The following is a 16132-nucleotide window of genomic DNA, read 5'->3' on the forward strand; positions in this document are numbered from 1 at the left end:
AGACATTATCAAAGACAAAAAGCAGAGAAATGGGTAAATTGGAAGTTTCACAGTTTCCTTCTGTGGTTCGTCAAAGAACTGATAATGTGAAGTCATATCAATCAGTCACAGAAAATGCTGCCTGCCGGATGCCTGTGGAGTCATGAGTTTGTCTACATGAAATCACAAGGACTAATTTCAAGAGATAACATCTGAGAAGCAAGAGCTGCATCTCTGTCTCAGCTAAGAAAAGCAAATCTGTTCCTGTATAAAGGAGCCACCAAAACAAGGTGTCAGGTATCAAGTCTATTGAAGGAAAGGAAGGCATCTAGAGATGTTCTAAAGAAAGGAATGTTCTAGAGAAGAAAAACTCCAAGCCTGACAGTACTCTGGCAGGGAGAGGTGCTCTACCTGGACATAGAGGTCCCAGAGAGAAAAACCAGTTACTCACATAGACCTCAGAAGGACAGAACCTGACACAGGGCTCCACTGAACAGGGAAGAAAAGTAATCTGAAAACTAAAATGGACTGTTTGCATTTGAAAATTTGTGGGAAAATTTTGAAGCCTGAAATATGAAAGGCTTTAGGAAACTAGGAGAGAATCCACTAAGGAAATATGGATACTCTATCAGGAACTCCATTTGGCCTTTCCTGAGCAGAGCTGGTCTCACTCATGATCTTGAGACTCGCTGAGATAAACAGGATCCACTCTATATCAAAAACCACCAGAATGGTTTTCATTTACCCATCTCAATGCTGCTTCTCACTATGTCATTCTTAGATAGCTGAATCCACTACCATGCCTGCTGTCTCTTCCTATGTTGTTGGATCATCTTAAGCCCCGCCTACCCTTTCCAGCTAGTCACCACAAACATCACCCTGAGGCAGTCAGGGGTGAGGGGCTGTGATATCCAGACTATTGGGCTGCTCCTGTCCTCAGCAATCACCCATCACAACAATATCATACTCTTAGACAGCACTCGATAGCATTGTCTTCAGTTCTCTTGTTCAGTCTTGACAGCACCTCTGGGCTGTTTATTTTCCTCATTACACTTAGAAGGAAACTACAGCTGAAGTGAGTTGAGTGCTCTGAAAGAGTCTGAATACGAATCCAGATCTTCTCCCCAACCAGTGCAGGGATCCTTCCACATTGCATTCATCTTTGTACAGAAACACCACACCCTGGAATGCAACACTCTTTATGTCTTTTCTTTTTATATTCACCATCATGGATACTGCTATATTCTTAAACTGAATTTTTTTAAGGGTTTTATTTATTTATTTGACAGAGAGAGACAGCCAGTGAGGGATCACAAGCAGGGGAGTGGAGAGAGAGAAGCAGGCTTCCCACTGAACAGGAAACCCCATGTGGGGCTCAATCCCAAGACCCTAGGATCATAACCTGAGCCAAAGGCAGACGCTTAAAACAGCCACCCAGGCACCCCTTAAACTGAATTTTCTAAGGATATAATTAAATGAGCATTGTTTTATCAAATAGTAATGTGTTTTTAATCCCTCAATGCTCATTAAAATTGTTTTTTTTATTTTTTAAATCATTACAAAATGTAGAAAATATAAAAATTACAAGATTACAAGCAAGATGAATAACAATAATGGCTCTTCAAGTCATTAGAGAATCTATTAGTAACCACACTGAGTCATTAGTGGTAGTTTCCAAAACCTTATTCATTGGAGAGTCTCTGAAACCACTGTGGTCTTCAACATGTAGTCTCCAACGAAAGCTTCAAAAGACATAAATTAATTTCTGGAGAAGGTGAAAAGCTTCCTGAGGGCTGCCTTGACCTCCTTGTTTCTCAAAGTATAGATGAGGGGTTGAGTGTAGGGCTCACCATAGTATACAGTACACCAGCCAACTTGCTCTTCTCTGCACTATAGCTGGAGACTGGGCTTATGTATGCATAGAAAACAGCAGTATAATACATGCATACCGCAATGAGGTGGGAGGAGCAGGTGGAAAAGGCTTTCTTCTTCCCCTCTGCAGTCCGCATCTTGAGGATGCTAGAGATGATAAAGCCATATGACACGATGGTCATCAGGAAGTTCAATATGCCATAAAACGCATCAGCCAGGACAATCATGATGCTGTTCACATAGGTGGAGCTACAGGAGAGAAGCAGCAGAGGAGGGGCCTCACAGAAAAAATGGGTAATGACATTGGGGCCACAGAAATTTAACCGTAGCATCAGTCCTGTGTTGATGGCCGCATTGAAGGCACAGAGCACCCATACACCTGTAGCCAGCTTGCAGCAGAATGCCTTGCTCATTGTGGTGCTGTAATGCAGAGGATGGCAGATGGCTGTGTACCGGTCATAGGCCATGACCGTGAGGAGCAGCAGCTCAGAGGATGCAGACCATATGAGGAAATAGAGCTGGGCCATGCAGCCCCCATAAGAGATGGAGCTGTCCTTTGACAGCAGACCCTCCAGGGCTTTGGGCATGATGGAAGAGGTGCAGATAATATCCATAGTAGCCAAGTTGCACAGAAAAAAGTACATGGGGATATGAAGCCCAGGGTTAAAGGTGATGGCCAAAATGATGAGGATATTACCTATGAGAGCCACAGAGTAGAGGGAGAGGAAACAGCTGAATAAGAGCACATGGTATTCCGGCTGTTCTGAAAAGCCCTGCAGGATAAATTCTGTTACTAGTGTCTGGTTACTCATGGTCCTTAGGCTGAGAGGGGTTTCCAGGACTATCAGTTGAATCTCTACCCACAGCTTCATGTGATTTCTGGGCTAGAGAGAGAAATGAGAGGTATTCTAAAGTAGGCTGCTATCGTTTCATTCAAACTTGACATCATGCCATGAGCAATATTATACTGATGTACTGGGATTTATTAAGGAAGAGAAACATGCCAATAGGACATTAGGCAAAGGTCATGAACTTTTAGCTCATAAAAAGTAAGTATAAATGCCCAATTAAATTCATAAAGCGTCATTCAACCTCAAAGAAATGCAAGTTAAATCAACAATCCAAACTTTATGAACCATGATTTGGCAAAGTTTGAAAAGCCTGGCTTTGACGAACAATAGCATGGGTGCCAAGAGGCAGGCCTTTTAAAATTCATATTCAATATGAGCCAGAATCTCCACTTTTAGGAATTTAGCCTAAGGAAATAATTAAGAGTATCTTCAAGGTGTCATCACAGCATTATTTACAATACTGAAAATATTTATAATATTTTTATACTTATATATATTTATATTTATAATATATATATTATATATTTATATTTATAATATAATACTGAAAATATTTATAATACTGAAAATGGAAAAGCAACTATACTTTTAAAGGTCAGTATATTATGATGTATGCTCTATACCTATCAAAATGATGCTTTAGAAGGGTTTTACTGATGCTTATAAAAATAGAATGAAGAAAATTCAAAAGTAAAAAGAAAGAAAATTCTTTCTCAGAAAGAAATGAAATTCTTTCTTAGAAAGAAATGAAATCAAGTATAGTATAATAGTACTGAATGACAGTACAGAATTTAACAGTGGGGATAAATTATACTCTACTTAATTTCATTTCTTTGCCTTTGCTTCTCTGTATTTTCTGATTTTTCCATTTAATAACCTTTGTAAAAGTCAAGTCTGACGAAATAAATGCCCCCAGCTTTTATCTTGGATCCACCTCCTCTCCAGACAATGTCTTCCCTCTCATTTCACTCCTCAGAGCCCAAGCTCCAGCACACCCAGGACCCCCGAGTTTGGCCAGATTTGTTGGCTTTGTTCTTGCAGCTCCCTCAGCCAGAAATGTTCTCTTCCTCATGAACCAGGTCTATCATCATCTCCAACCTTTTCTAACATCCCTTCCCTAGGGATAAAGATAAAGCTCTCTCCTTTGTGACCCCTCAGGATTCTGTACTGACTTCTATCCTAGAACCCATTGCACATCACTTCACAGTATGGTCCTCTAAGACTGAGGCATTTTCCTCATGCATCTCCGAGCACCACTTCTTGTTCTCCAGATATGTTTGTTGAAATAATAGTAAGAAACAGTCCAGTAGTAATAAAAGCAGAGTGATTTCTATTCTCAGCACAGTGCACATTCTGTTTAAGATGAAATCAGCATGGTACCACATTTGCTTTTCCCTTCTTTTCAACTCTCTATTCATTAAAAGGGTTCATTTAAGGAAGATGCTTATTTTCAATTAAGATTTCTGCTTTTTGAAGATCAACTTTTGGGACTTCAGCAAGATCAAAAGCTTCTGCACAGCAAAGGAAACAGTCAAAGAAACAAAGAGGCAACCCACAGAATGGGAGAAGATATTTGCGAATGACAGTACAGACAAAAGGTTGATACCCAGGATATATAAAGAACCCCTCAAACTCAACACACACAAAACAGATAATCATATTAAAAAATGGGCAGAAGATATGAACAGACATTCTCCAATGAAGACACAGAAATGGCTATCAGACACATGAAAAAATGTTCATCATCGCTAGCCATCAGGGAGAGTCAAATTAAAAACACATTGATGCCCCTATCATGTTACCTGATTTCAAGCTTTATTACAAAGCTGTGATCACCAAGACAGCATGGTACTGGCATAAAAACAGATACATAGCCCAGCGGAACAGAGTAGAAAGCCCAGATATGGACCCTCAACTCTATGGTCAAATAATCTTCGACAAAACAGGAAAAAACAAATGGTGCTGGGAAGATAATGGTGCTGGGAAAACTGGACAGCTATATGTAGAAGAATGAAACTCGACCATTCCCTTACACCATACACAAAGATAAACTCAAAATGGATAAAAGACCTCAACATGAGACAGGAATCCATCAGAATCCTAGAGGAGAATATAGGCAGTAACCTCTTCGATATCAGCCACAGCAACTTCTTTCAAGATATTATAGAAGGCATGGATTGCATGGAGCACTGGGTATGGTGAAAAAAATAATGAATACTGTTATGCTGAAAATAAATAAAAAATAAATTAAAAAGGGGGGGAAAAAGACATGTCTCCAAAGGCAAAGGAAACAAAAGCGAAAATAAAATATGGGACTTCATCAAAATCAAAAGCTTCTGCACAGCAAAGGAAACAGTGAAAAAAACAACGGCAACCCATGGAATGGGAGAAGATATTTGTAAATGACAGTACAGACAAAAGGTTTATATCCAGGATCTATAATGAACTCCTCAAACTCAACACACACAAAACACAATGATATCAAAAATGGGAGGTCGGGGTACCAGGTGGTGGGTATTATAGAGGGCACGGATTGCATGGGGCATTGGGTGTGGTGCAAAAATAATGAATACTGTTATGCTGAAAATAAAAAATAAATTTAAAAAAAATTCAAGTTGGTGCAGCCTCTTTAGAGAACAGTGTGGAGATTCTTCAAAAAATTAAAAATAGAACTTCCCTATGACCCGGCAATTGCACTCCTGGGTATTTAGATACAGATGTAGTGAAAAGAAGGGCCATCAGTACCCCAATGTTCATAGCAGCAATGGCCACAGTCACCACACTGTGGAAAGAACCAAGATGCCCTTCAATGGACGAATGGATAAGGAAGATGTGGTCCATATACACTATGGAGTATTATGCCTCCATCAGAAAGGATGAATACCCAACTTTTGTAGCAACATGGATGGGACTGGAAGAGATTATGCTGAGTGAAATAAGTCAAGCAGAGAGAGTCGATTATCATATGGTTTCACTTATTTGTGGAGCATAATAGCATGGAGGACAAAGGGAGTTAGAGAGGAGAAGGGAGTCGCGGGAAATTGGAAGGGGAGGTGAACCATGAGAGACTATGGACTCTAAAAAACAATCTGAGGGTTTGAAGTGGCGAGGGGGGTGGGAGGTTGGGGTACCAGGTGATGGGTATTATAGAGGGCACAGATTGCATGGAGCACTAGGTGTGGTGAAAAAAATAATGAATACTGTTATGCTGAAAATAAATAAAAAATAAATTCAAAAAAAAAAAACAAATTGAGATGTCACCTTACACCAGTTAGAATGGCAAAATTAGCAAGACAGGAAACAACATGTGTTGGAGGGGATGTGGAGAAAGGGGAACCCTCTTACACTGTTGGTGGGAATACAAGTTGGTGCAGCCACTTTGGAAATTCCTCAAGAAATTAAAAATAGAGCTTCCCTATGACCCTGCAATTGCACTACTGGGTATTTACTCCAAAGATACAGATGTAGTGAAAAGAAGGGCCATCTGTACCTCAATGTTTATAGCAGCAGTGGCCACGGACGCCAAACTATGGAAAGAACCAAGATGTCCTTCAATGGATGAATGGATAAGGAGTATCCACTGTGGAGTATTATGCCTCCATCAGAAAGGATGAATACCCAACTTTTGTAGCAACATGGAAGGACTGGAAGAAATTATGTTGAGTGAAATCAGTCAAGCAGAGAGAATCAATTATCATATGGTTTCACTTATTTGTGGAGCATAACAAATAGCAAGGAGGACAAGGGGAGATGGAGAGGAGAAGGGAGTTTAGGGAAATTGGAAGGGGAGGTGAACCATGAGAGACTGTGGACTCTGAAAAACAATCTGAGGGTTTTGAAGGGATGGGGAGTGGGAGGTTGGGGGAACCACGTGGTGGGTATTAGAGAGGGCACCGATTGCATGGAGCACTGGGTGTGGTGCAAAACTAATGAATACTGTTACGCTGAAAAAATAAAAAATAAAAATTCTGCTTTTGGGGCCCTGGGTGGCTCAGTGGGTTAAAGCCTCTGCTTCGGCTCAGGTAATGATCCCAGGGCCCTGGGATTGAACCCCACATCAGGCCCTCTGCTTGGTGGAGAGCCTGCTTCCCCACTCTCTCTCTCTCTCTCTCTCGACCTATCTCTCTGCCTAATTGTGATCTCTGTCTGTCAAATAAATAAATAAAATCTTTTCTAAAAATTCTGCTTTTTGTCAAACTTCAGTAAATATATTTACCACTGAAGAGTTAAAAGGTTTATACCATATGAATAAACACCTATGATCAAGTCATGTCACCATTTTGTAAGGTGAAAATGATTCTTTGAATAGAAGAGCAAAAAATTTCTCTGACTCAAAGCAATAGGCTGTTTTAGTATAAATTCTATTCAAAGGTGATGCAAATGATGGAGCGCCATCTGCATCTTCCCTGCATCAAGGTATCAGGTCAGCCCTATCACTTTGCCAGAGATAACAAATGTAATAATATTGCTTTAACTTATTTTATATTTTGGGGGGATCAAAAGTAGTGAAAATTATTTTTGTCCAACTCAGTTGGAGATCTGGAGATTTTATTTGCTCTCCTGGAACTTTACTAGCTCCTCAACATAGTCTGGTGGGTGACTCCTGTTTAACTCCAGGGACCACTGTGAGACTGAAAAGCTGAAACAGGCTGAAAAGGGACAGAGTTGGATTTGCCCCATGGATGTCTCGCTGTAAGGTCCTCCACTTACCACTGATTTCCTCCCTAGGATTCTAACCACCTGACACCCCCCAATCATCCCTCACAGTCCACTCCACCACACAGATTATAAGCCAGACACTCTTAAGGCTGTAGCCACACCTAAGAGGAGACAGACACCTCCATCACCAAACACTGAGCAGTCGATCACACTAAGGTTGATCACACAGCATAACTGGAGTACCAAAAGAACCTATTGGGAAGGAAACCTTCTATCCAACCTTTCTCTTAACTCCAGTGTGAGGACAGAAAAATAAATAACTGAAACCCAAATGGAAGTTTTGAACAGGTGCTCAGCACAAGGAAGTGTCAACAAACTGATTCACATTCAGGGAACAAATTAACCCTCAGATAACTACCCTCTCACTATAATTTCCACGGCAGGTGGACAGTCTCCTCATCCAATTGGTCAACAGGAAGATCAAAGAATTTGGAAGCCAAGATTCTTTCTGTGATAATGGCCATAAAATCTCTTTTGGACTTCATCCAGTCACTTCTTCTTCTGAAAATAACAAAAAACCTTTCTCTCCTGAGGTCCATAGGGCATTGGCTTTTATCCTCATCAAGCATTACAGAATTATTAAAAAAGGTGTGAATTGCCAAGTTTAAACATGTACATCATGACTCTCCACATGTAGGGTGATAGAACAGTTAAACAGTGATAATTCTCCATGCTTACCAGACCCTTCAACACCCAAGTTTCAAAAAAATAAAAATGCATCTTGGATGATTTGATTACTTTAAAGAACCAGCACAAAGTGTCCTCAAATCCCTGAAATTTAAATGTTCATTTTACTTAGTTTTTTATAAAGATAGGTTGGATTTTATATGAAATATTTTTTTTCATCTAAGTAAACTTGTTTATTTTTTTAATTAAATTTATTTCTTTTCAGCATAAGTTTATTTCTTTTCACCACACCCAGTGCTCCATGCAATCTGTGCCCTCTATAATACCCACCACCTGGTACCCCAACCTCCCACCCCGCCCCCCCCCACTTCAAACCCCTCAGATTGTTTTTCAGAGTCCATAGTATCTCATGATTCACCTCTCCTTCCAATTTCCCCCAACTCCCTTCTGACTCCCCATGTCCTCCCCATGATATTTGTTATGCTCCACAAATAAGTGAAACCATATGATAATTGACTCTCTCCGCTTGACTTATTTCACTCAGCATAATATCTTCCTGTCCCGTCCATGTTGCTACAAAAGTTGGGTATTCATCCTTTCTGATGGAGGCATAATACTCCATAGTATATTTTATCTTAGCTCTAATTTATTGTTCATAATTTCAAAACTGTAGAATTATTGTTATTGTAAGGTATTCACTTAATAATGGAGAAGTTGACTACTTCTATTATTTTATCTCTAAAGAAGTTTGAGAATTTTCAGACACCATATAATTAATCCAATGTTCATCTACTACATATGAAGTTAAATATTCCTATTGCAAAAATATTTTAAGAACAGAAAAATAAAAATCAGAAAATGCCAAAATCTCAAATGTTTGGGTTTAAATGTGAAAGATGTTTTGAAGACAACCTAGTCCTACCCATTTATTGTAAAGTCACAGAGGCATCCAAGTGACTTACCCTAGTCACTCACAGTATTAGTGACAAAACTAATACATAGTCCCAGGACTTTGGGATTCCAGGATAGAATTCTTTGCTATGTAATTTGCTAGTTGCCCCACTGAATCTCACCTCATTGAATGTCCAAAGGAATTCAAGAAAAAAAAATCAACAAAGAATTTATATGGTTACTATTATGATTGAGGTATGAATGCAAACCCTAACTCTCCACCAGTCTTTACATCTTAGTTGGTCTATTCATTTAGTGATCAAACAGTAATAATATAATAATACAGAGTGATAAATCTATAAATGTTAATGATTGTAGGTCAGCTAAATGAAAAATATCAGGTCTTATAAATAGTTAATGATAAAAATTAAGCATACTTAGAACTATGAGCAGAATGTTTCTCATCCATTTATATCACCCAACAGAATGAGCCATCTTCACAATACTCTTAATTACCTTGAAAAAAATTCTTCACCTTTGTGGAGCTAATGGATTTCATGTATAGCCATCCTTTTACCATCAGTCCTGACTGAGGTTGGAAACGTGGTGACACTGTAGCAGTATGCAATCTAGGACAAGATCAGTCTAGATAAAAAGCGTTCTTCCCCTATTTAAGCTAATCCTGCCAAGAACTTGTGACTCATCTTCAGCAAAGTTTGTCACTGCCAATGGGAGACACCTGGGGACACCTTTTCTCAGCTATTATTCTAAGTGGATCCTGAAGGAGCAATTAAGTACCAATTTACTGGGTGCTTGGCTTCACTGATTTTCAGACAAAGGCCAGTTCACTTTTCTAATCCAAATATATATATAAAGGGTGTGAGCTTGGACAGAGATGACAAAACTTTGTCCTAGTTCACAGAACCTGGGGCAGTGCAAACCCAGGTTCAGGTGCCAAGAATAATGACCTCACATATATGAACAGGGCTGGGGGGGACAGGGATATCAGGAAGGCAGCTGGCATTTCTCAACTGCCTTTCATGGAAGTCTAGAGCCATGAAGCAAATGTCCCTGTGTTCACCAGCATAAACCTTCCCTACCAACAGTGCTGGCCCCCTCACCATCTTTCACTCATACCTTAGCTCCCTTACCAAGCTATCTTCCCTTTCCCTGTCCTCATATTTTCTCTCCCTAAGTCTTATCCAGATCTAACTCTAACAGCTCAAACAAGTCTTCTTTGACTTCCTGGAGGGAAATAATTTCCCTCTGGTAAATTTCAGTCACATCCAGGGACTCCCACACCATGCTTTAGTGATAATAACATAAGCTTTGCAGTCTTTACACACCCGGGGTCAAATCCCAAGCCTGAAAGCTACTTGCTGTGTGACTTAGCACAAGTCTCTTCACCTCTCTAGACTTAATTATAATAATAAGACTTACCTCATTATTGCAGTATTTAAAACATGAAAAGGGCTTGGTAATATTCTACTTCCTCTTTCCCTAGTGTAGCACCTACTTATACATATACATGTTCTTTTGAATGAGCAGAGAACAGGCTAGAAATGTCTATAACCTTATTCCCTATAAAAAGGAACTGAATATCCCTGACAAAACATAGTTGTTGATTAAGGGACTGATTAGTTTGCTTGGAGACCTAAGTGGGTTTGTTATTAAAAGGCACTTCAAACACTTCTAATTTTAATAAGCAGTGTGAAGTACTTAGAACAAGCACTAAAGTAAATAGTTCACAAATAGCTTTGAGACCTGTTAATTAAACTAATGTAAGTCCTTTTTTAAAAGATTTATTTATTTATTTATTTATTTGAGAGAAAGAGAGACCACACATGCATGTGTGCATGCACAAGTGGGGAGGAGGGGCAGATGGAGAGGGAGAAGCAATCTCCCTGCTGAGCAGGGAGCCCTGTGAAGGGGCTCATTCCCAGGACCCTGAGATCATGACCTCAGCCAAAGGCAGACATGCTCAACAAACTGAGCCACCCAGGTACTCTGAATTTATAGAAGTCTTCTAATTTCTCTGAGTTCAATTTTTTAATCTATAGAATGTGAATAATAATATCTACCTTCAGGATTTTTCAGGACTCCATTTTATTTTTTATTATGGATTATTAATTTGGTTATTTTATTTAACTTATTATATATTATTAATATGGAAACAATTACACGGAAAGATTGTGCCCTGACAGCACTATACCCAATAAGGTTATATTTTTTCCAACAAAACAAAAGATACATAAACAAAAATTTCCTTCCTGGGATGTTAATGACATGTCACCATTCATGAAAAAATGTGTATTAGTTAAGTTAAAAACTCAACTGTTATAATTAACTGCTATAATGAAGAAACACAAATATACTGTGGCTTAATATTTTCTCTTTTACTCAATAATCTGACGTGTGTATGCATGGTGGGGTAGTTTCCAGATGGGATAAACTTGCCCCATCTCATTAAGGGATCCATTTCCTCACAAGTCAATGATTCTTGATCTCCTAAGCCATTATTGTCTTCAACTTCATGAAATATTCCACAACCTCCACATTTCAGCTTTTAAAAGAAAAGTGATAGGAAGCCCTAGGAAAGCAATTTATTTCAAGCAAATGAGGCATATTTGTATACATAACTTCTGCTCACAGTCTATGGGTAAAATTTAGTTATATTGCCTATTAGCTACAAGGGAAATGTAGTCAAGCTGGGAAATCATATAGGAAAAATGGAGAGTAAATCTTTGGGAAAAAATAACTATTTCTATAAATATACAAGAAAAAACTAAAGATAGGAGAATTTACAATGGGGAGGTGAATCATGAGAGACTATGGACTTGGAAAAACAACCTGAGGGTTTTGAAGGGGCATGGGGTGGGAGGTTGGGGGAACCAGGTGGTGGGTATTAAGAAGGGCACATATTGCATGGAGCACTGGGGTGTGGTGCAAAAACAATGAATATTGCTAATGCCAAAAAGAAATTTAAAAAAAACTGGTAAGTCAGAGTGAAATTTATTCTACTCCTTTAAACAAAGACTCAAAAAAGGCAAGGAAAATGATCATATAGTAACACAGGAAGGAAAGGAAACTTAAAGGGAAGGTAAAGAAAGAGAGAGGCAAATGATGTACACTGAAAGTTCAAAGGAGAAAGTAAGAAAATGAATTTAAGAGTTCTAACATTCTTATATAGTATCAAGAGTCCCATAGTGGTGGGACTCAGAAAAATTATGTGTAACCCCCCAAAGCTGCCATTTGACAGACAAGGGTACCAGCAAAGTTAAAGAATGACTGACTGAAAGAGAGTAGGGCCTGTACTGTGAGACAGAGCAGAAAGGGAAGACCTTCCAACAAGGAGATGTTTGGAAACTTGTACAAACTTAGGGATCTACAGAATGCCATGGGGAGTCCTACCTAGGCAATACCATAGTCCACTCTTCCCAGGGCCTATGTCCTAACCTCAGCTAGGACCAACTGTTAAAACTATCTAATTATTGGGGCACCTGGGTGGCTCAGTCATTAAGCATCTGCCTTTGGCTCAGGTTATGATTCCAGAGTGCTGGGATAGAGCCTTGCATTGGGCTTCCTCCTCAGCAGTAGCCTGCTTTTCCCTCTCCCACTCCCTATACTTGTGTTCCCTCTCTTGATGTGTCTCTTTCTATCAAATAAAATCTTTTTTTTAATCTACTTATTAATTTTTGGTTGATTCCATATTTACCAGCTATAGCCCTGAGTGTATTTCATACTCTTCAAATCTTTCCTTTTTTGCCTTTTAATCATACCTACCAGCCTTGCCTCATACCTTCCTGAAAAGGGAAACACCATCCTATCAGACTTCCTTCACCTCGTTCCTTCTCATCCCAATATTTCTATATCTTTATCCTCGGTCTTTGTTTATTCATGTTCTCTGTTAAAGTTCTATGAGAAACCAGTAGAATAACCACGAACAGCTCATTTTCCCTAAAAACTGTTGAACATTATTATTTTCTTTAAGATACCTATAGAATCTTAAAATGATTCCCATGCTAGGTATAATTTGTATACAAGATATGCAGAGAAGAAGGAAAATATACTCATATTTTGTAGTGACAAAAATGAATCAAAACTCAGAAATGACAAAAATGATAAAATTAGTAGACAAGATCATTAAAGAAGATATTATAACTATATTCTAAATCTTCAGAAAACTACAGAAAAACATAATAAATGGGGACATAGAAGATTTAAAAGATTCAAATACAATTTCTGAGATGTAAACTACAATGTCTTCAATTAATAATACACTTAATGGGATTAACAGTAAATTAGACATTGCAAAAAGAAACTTGGGGAATTTGAGAAACTAGTAATACAAGCTACCCAAGTCAAACACAGAAGAAAACAAAAACCATAAGAATAGTGCAACAGTGGGCCATAAATCTACTTCAAATAGCCTAATACATGTGTGATTAAACCCCATAAGGAGATAAGGAGTGGTGTAGAATGTAAGAAATATCTAAATGAAAAAAGGCTAATTTTTTCCAAATTTAATAAAAAAAATATAAACTCACAGATGAAATAAATTCAATACACTCCAAGCACAATAAAAACTGAGAAAAATCACACCAAAACACATACTTAAAACCAATGACAAAAAATCTCTATAAACAGAGTAAAAAGACACATTAAGTGCAGAGAGAAAAGACAAGAAATACAGAAGACTTTCTATAGAATCAATGCAAGAAAGAAGACTGTTAAGAAACATATTTAAAGAACAGAAGAGGGGAGGGAATGTCAGTGTAAAATCTTACATCCAGGAAAAAAATATCTTTCAAAAGAAAAGGTCAAAAATATTTCAAAATATAAAAGGAATTCATCACCGGCAAACCTATACAAGAAAAGTTAAACAAAATCTTCAGTGAAAAGGAAAATTACACCAGATGGAAATCTAGGTTTACTCAAAGGAATGAAGAATACAGGAAATGGTAATTCTAGAAAAGATGCAATATTTATTTATCATTTAAAACTATTTAAAAGGTAATAAACTACCTAAAGAAAAATCATAACAGTATTGTGGGGTTTATAATATATTCAGAAGTAAGTATGACAGTGATACAAAGGCCATCTGGAAAGAAATGAAATAGTGTTATCATAGATTCTTAATACTATATGTTAAATAATGTAATACCACTTAAAATACACTATGATAAATTAAAGATGAATACTGTAAGCCCTAAAGTGACCACTAAACTTAAACCAGAGTTATAGTTAACAAAGAAGAAATCAAATTGAACCATAAAATATACCTATAGTCATGCATAAGAAAGCAGAAAATAGGAGGAGTCAAGATGGCAGAGAAGTAGCAGGCTGAGACTACTACAGCTAGCAGGAGATCAGCTAGATAGCTTATCTAAAGATTGCAAACACCTACAAATCCATCGGCAGATCAAAGAGAAGAAGAACGGCAATTCTGAAAACAGAAAAACAACCACTTTCTGAAAGGTAGGACTGGCGGAGACGTGAATCCAAAGCGACAGGAAGATAGACCCCGGGGGGGAGGGTCTGGCTCCCAGCAAGCAGCGGAGCAACGGAGCACAAAATCAGGACTTTTAAAAGTCTGTTCCGGGGCGCCTGGGTGGCTCAGTGGTTTGGGCTGCTGCCTTCCGCTTGGGTCATGATCTCAGGGTCCTGGGATACAGCCCCGCATCGGCCTCTCTGCTCCGCAGGAAGCCTGCTTCCCTCTTTCTCTCTCTCTCTCTCTGCCTGCCTCGCTGCCTACTTCTGATCTCTGTCTGTCAAATAAATAAATAAAATCTTTAAAAAAAAAAACAAAAAAAGTCTGTTCCACTGAGGGACATCGCTCCAGAGGCTAAACCGGGGCAAAGCCCACGTGGGGTCAGCATGGCCTCAGGTCCCACAGGGTCACAGAAGGATCGGGGGTGTCTGAGTGTCGCAGAGCTTGCCGGTATAGGAACAGGGAAGCCGGCTACAGAGACAGAGCCGACAGTAAGCTCGCAGCTCGGGCTTACCTTGAACCAGCCACAGGCTCGGTGAGCTCGGAGCACGGCTGGAGGTCAGGCAGATGGGAGTAACTGGGCGCTGTTCTCTGAGGGCGCACTGAGGAGTGGGGCCCCGGGCTCTCGGTTCCTCCAGCCAGAGACCAGGAGGCCGCCATTTGTATTCCTGTCCTCCGGAACTCTACGGAAAGAGCTCAGAGAACAAAAGCTCCTGAAAACAAACCGGAGTGGATTACTCAGCCCGGGCCCTGGTAAGGGCGGTGCAATTCCGACTGAGGCAAAGACACTTGAGAATCACTACACCAGGCCCCTCCCCACAGAAGATCAACAAGAAATGCAGCCACGACCAAGTTCACCTACCAAGGAGTGCGGTTTCAATACCAAGGAAAGCAGCAGAATTCCAGAGGAGGAGAAAGCAAAGCACGGAACTCATGGCTTTCTCCCTGTGATTTTTTTTAGTGTTGCAGTTAATTTAATATTTTTCCTTTTCATTTTTTTTTTCCTCACCTTCGGGTAAAAATTTTTTTTTACTTTTACAATTTTCTTTTTTAACGTTTTTTAACTACTTTATCTAATATATATATATTTTTTATGTTTTATACTTTTCTTTATTCGTTTTTTTTTTATTAATTCTTTTCCTTTCTTTTTTTTTCTTTTTTTTTCTTTCTTCCTTTTTGAACCTCTTTTTATCCCCTTTCTCCCCCCTCACGATTTGGGATCTCTTCTGATTTGGTTAAAGCATATTTTCCTGGGGTTGTTACCACCCTTTCAGTATTTTACTTGCTCCTTCATATACTCTTATCTGGACAAAATGACAAGAAGGAAAAATTCACCACAAAAAAAAAGAACAAGAGGCAGTACCAAAGGCTAGGGACATAATCAATACAGACATTGGTAATATGTCAGATCTAGAGTTCAGAATGACAATTCTCAAAGATCTAGCCAGGCGTGAAAAAGGCATGGAAGATGTTAGAGAAACCCTCTCGAGAGATATAAAAGCCCTTTCTAGAGAAATAAAAGAACTAAAATCTAACCAAGTTGAAATAAAAAAAGCTATTAATGAGATGCAATCAAAAATGGAGGCTCTCACTGCTAGGATAAATGAGGCAGAAGAAAGAATTAGTGATATAGAAGACCAAATGACAGAGAATAAAGAAGCTGAGCAAAAGAGGGACAAACAGCTACTGGACCACGAGGGGA

The 16132-nt window shown here is 39.0% G+C and overlaps 1 protein-coding gene across 1 annotated transcript; it reads right to left on the reverse strand.

Annotated features, from left to right (window-relative positions):
• Positions 1-1793: 1793 nt before the first annotated feature.
• LOC101678786 (olfactory receptor 13A1-like) lies at positions 1794-2723 on the reverse strand. Its single transcript, XM_013050933.2, has one exon. The coding sequence runs from the start codon at positions 2721-2723 to the stop codon at positions 1794-1796; it is 930 nt and encodes a 309-aa protein (XP_012906387.2).
• Between the last annotated feature and the right edge of the window lie 13409 nt (positions 2724-16132).

This window comes from Mustela putorius, unplaced genomic scaffold (genome assembly GCF_011764305.1).
Source record: "Mustela putorius furo isolate JIRA1106 unplaced genomic scaffold, ASM1176430v1.1 tig00003909_pilon_pilon_pilon, whole genome shotgun sequence".
NCBI classification, from domain to species: Eukaryota; Metazoa; Chordata; class Mammalia; order Carnivora; family Mustelidae; genus Mustela; species Mustela putorius.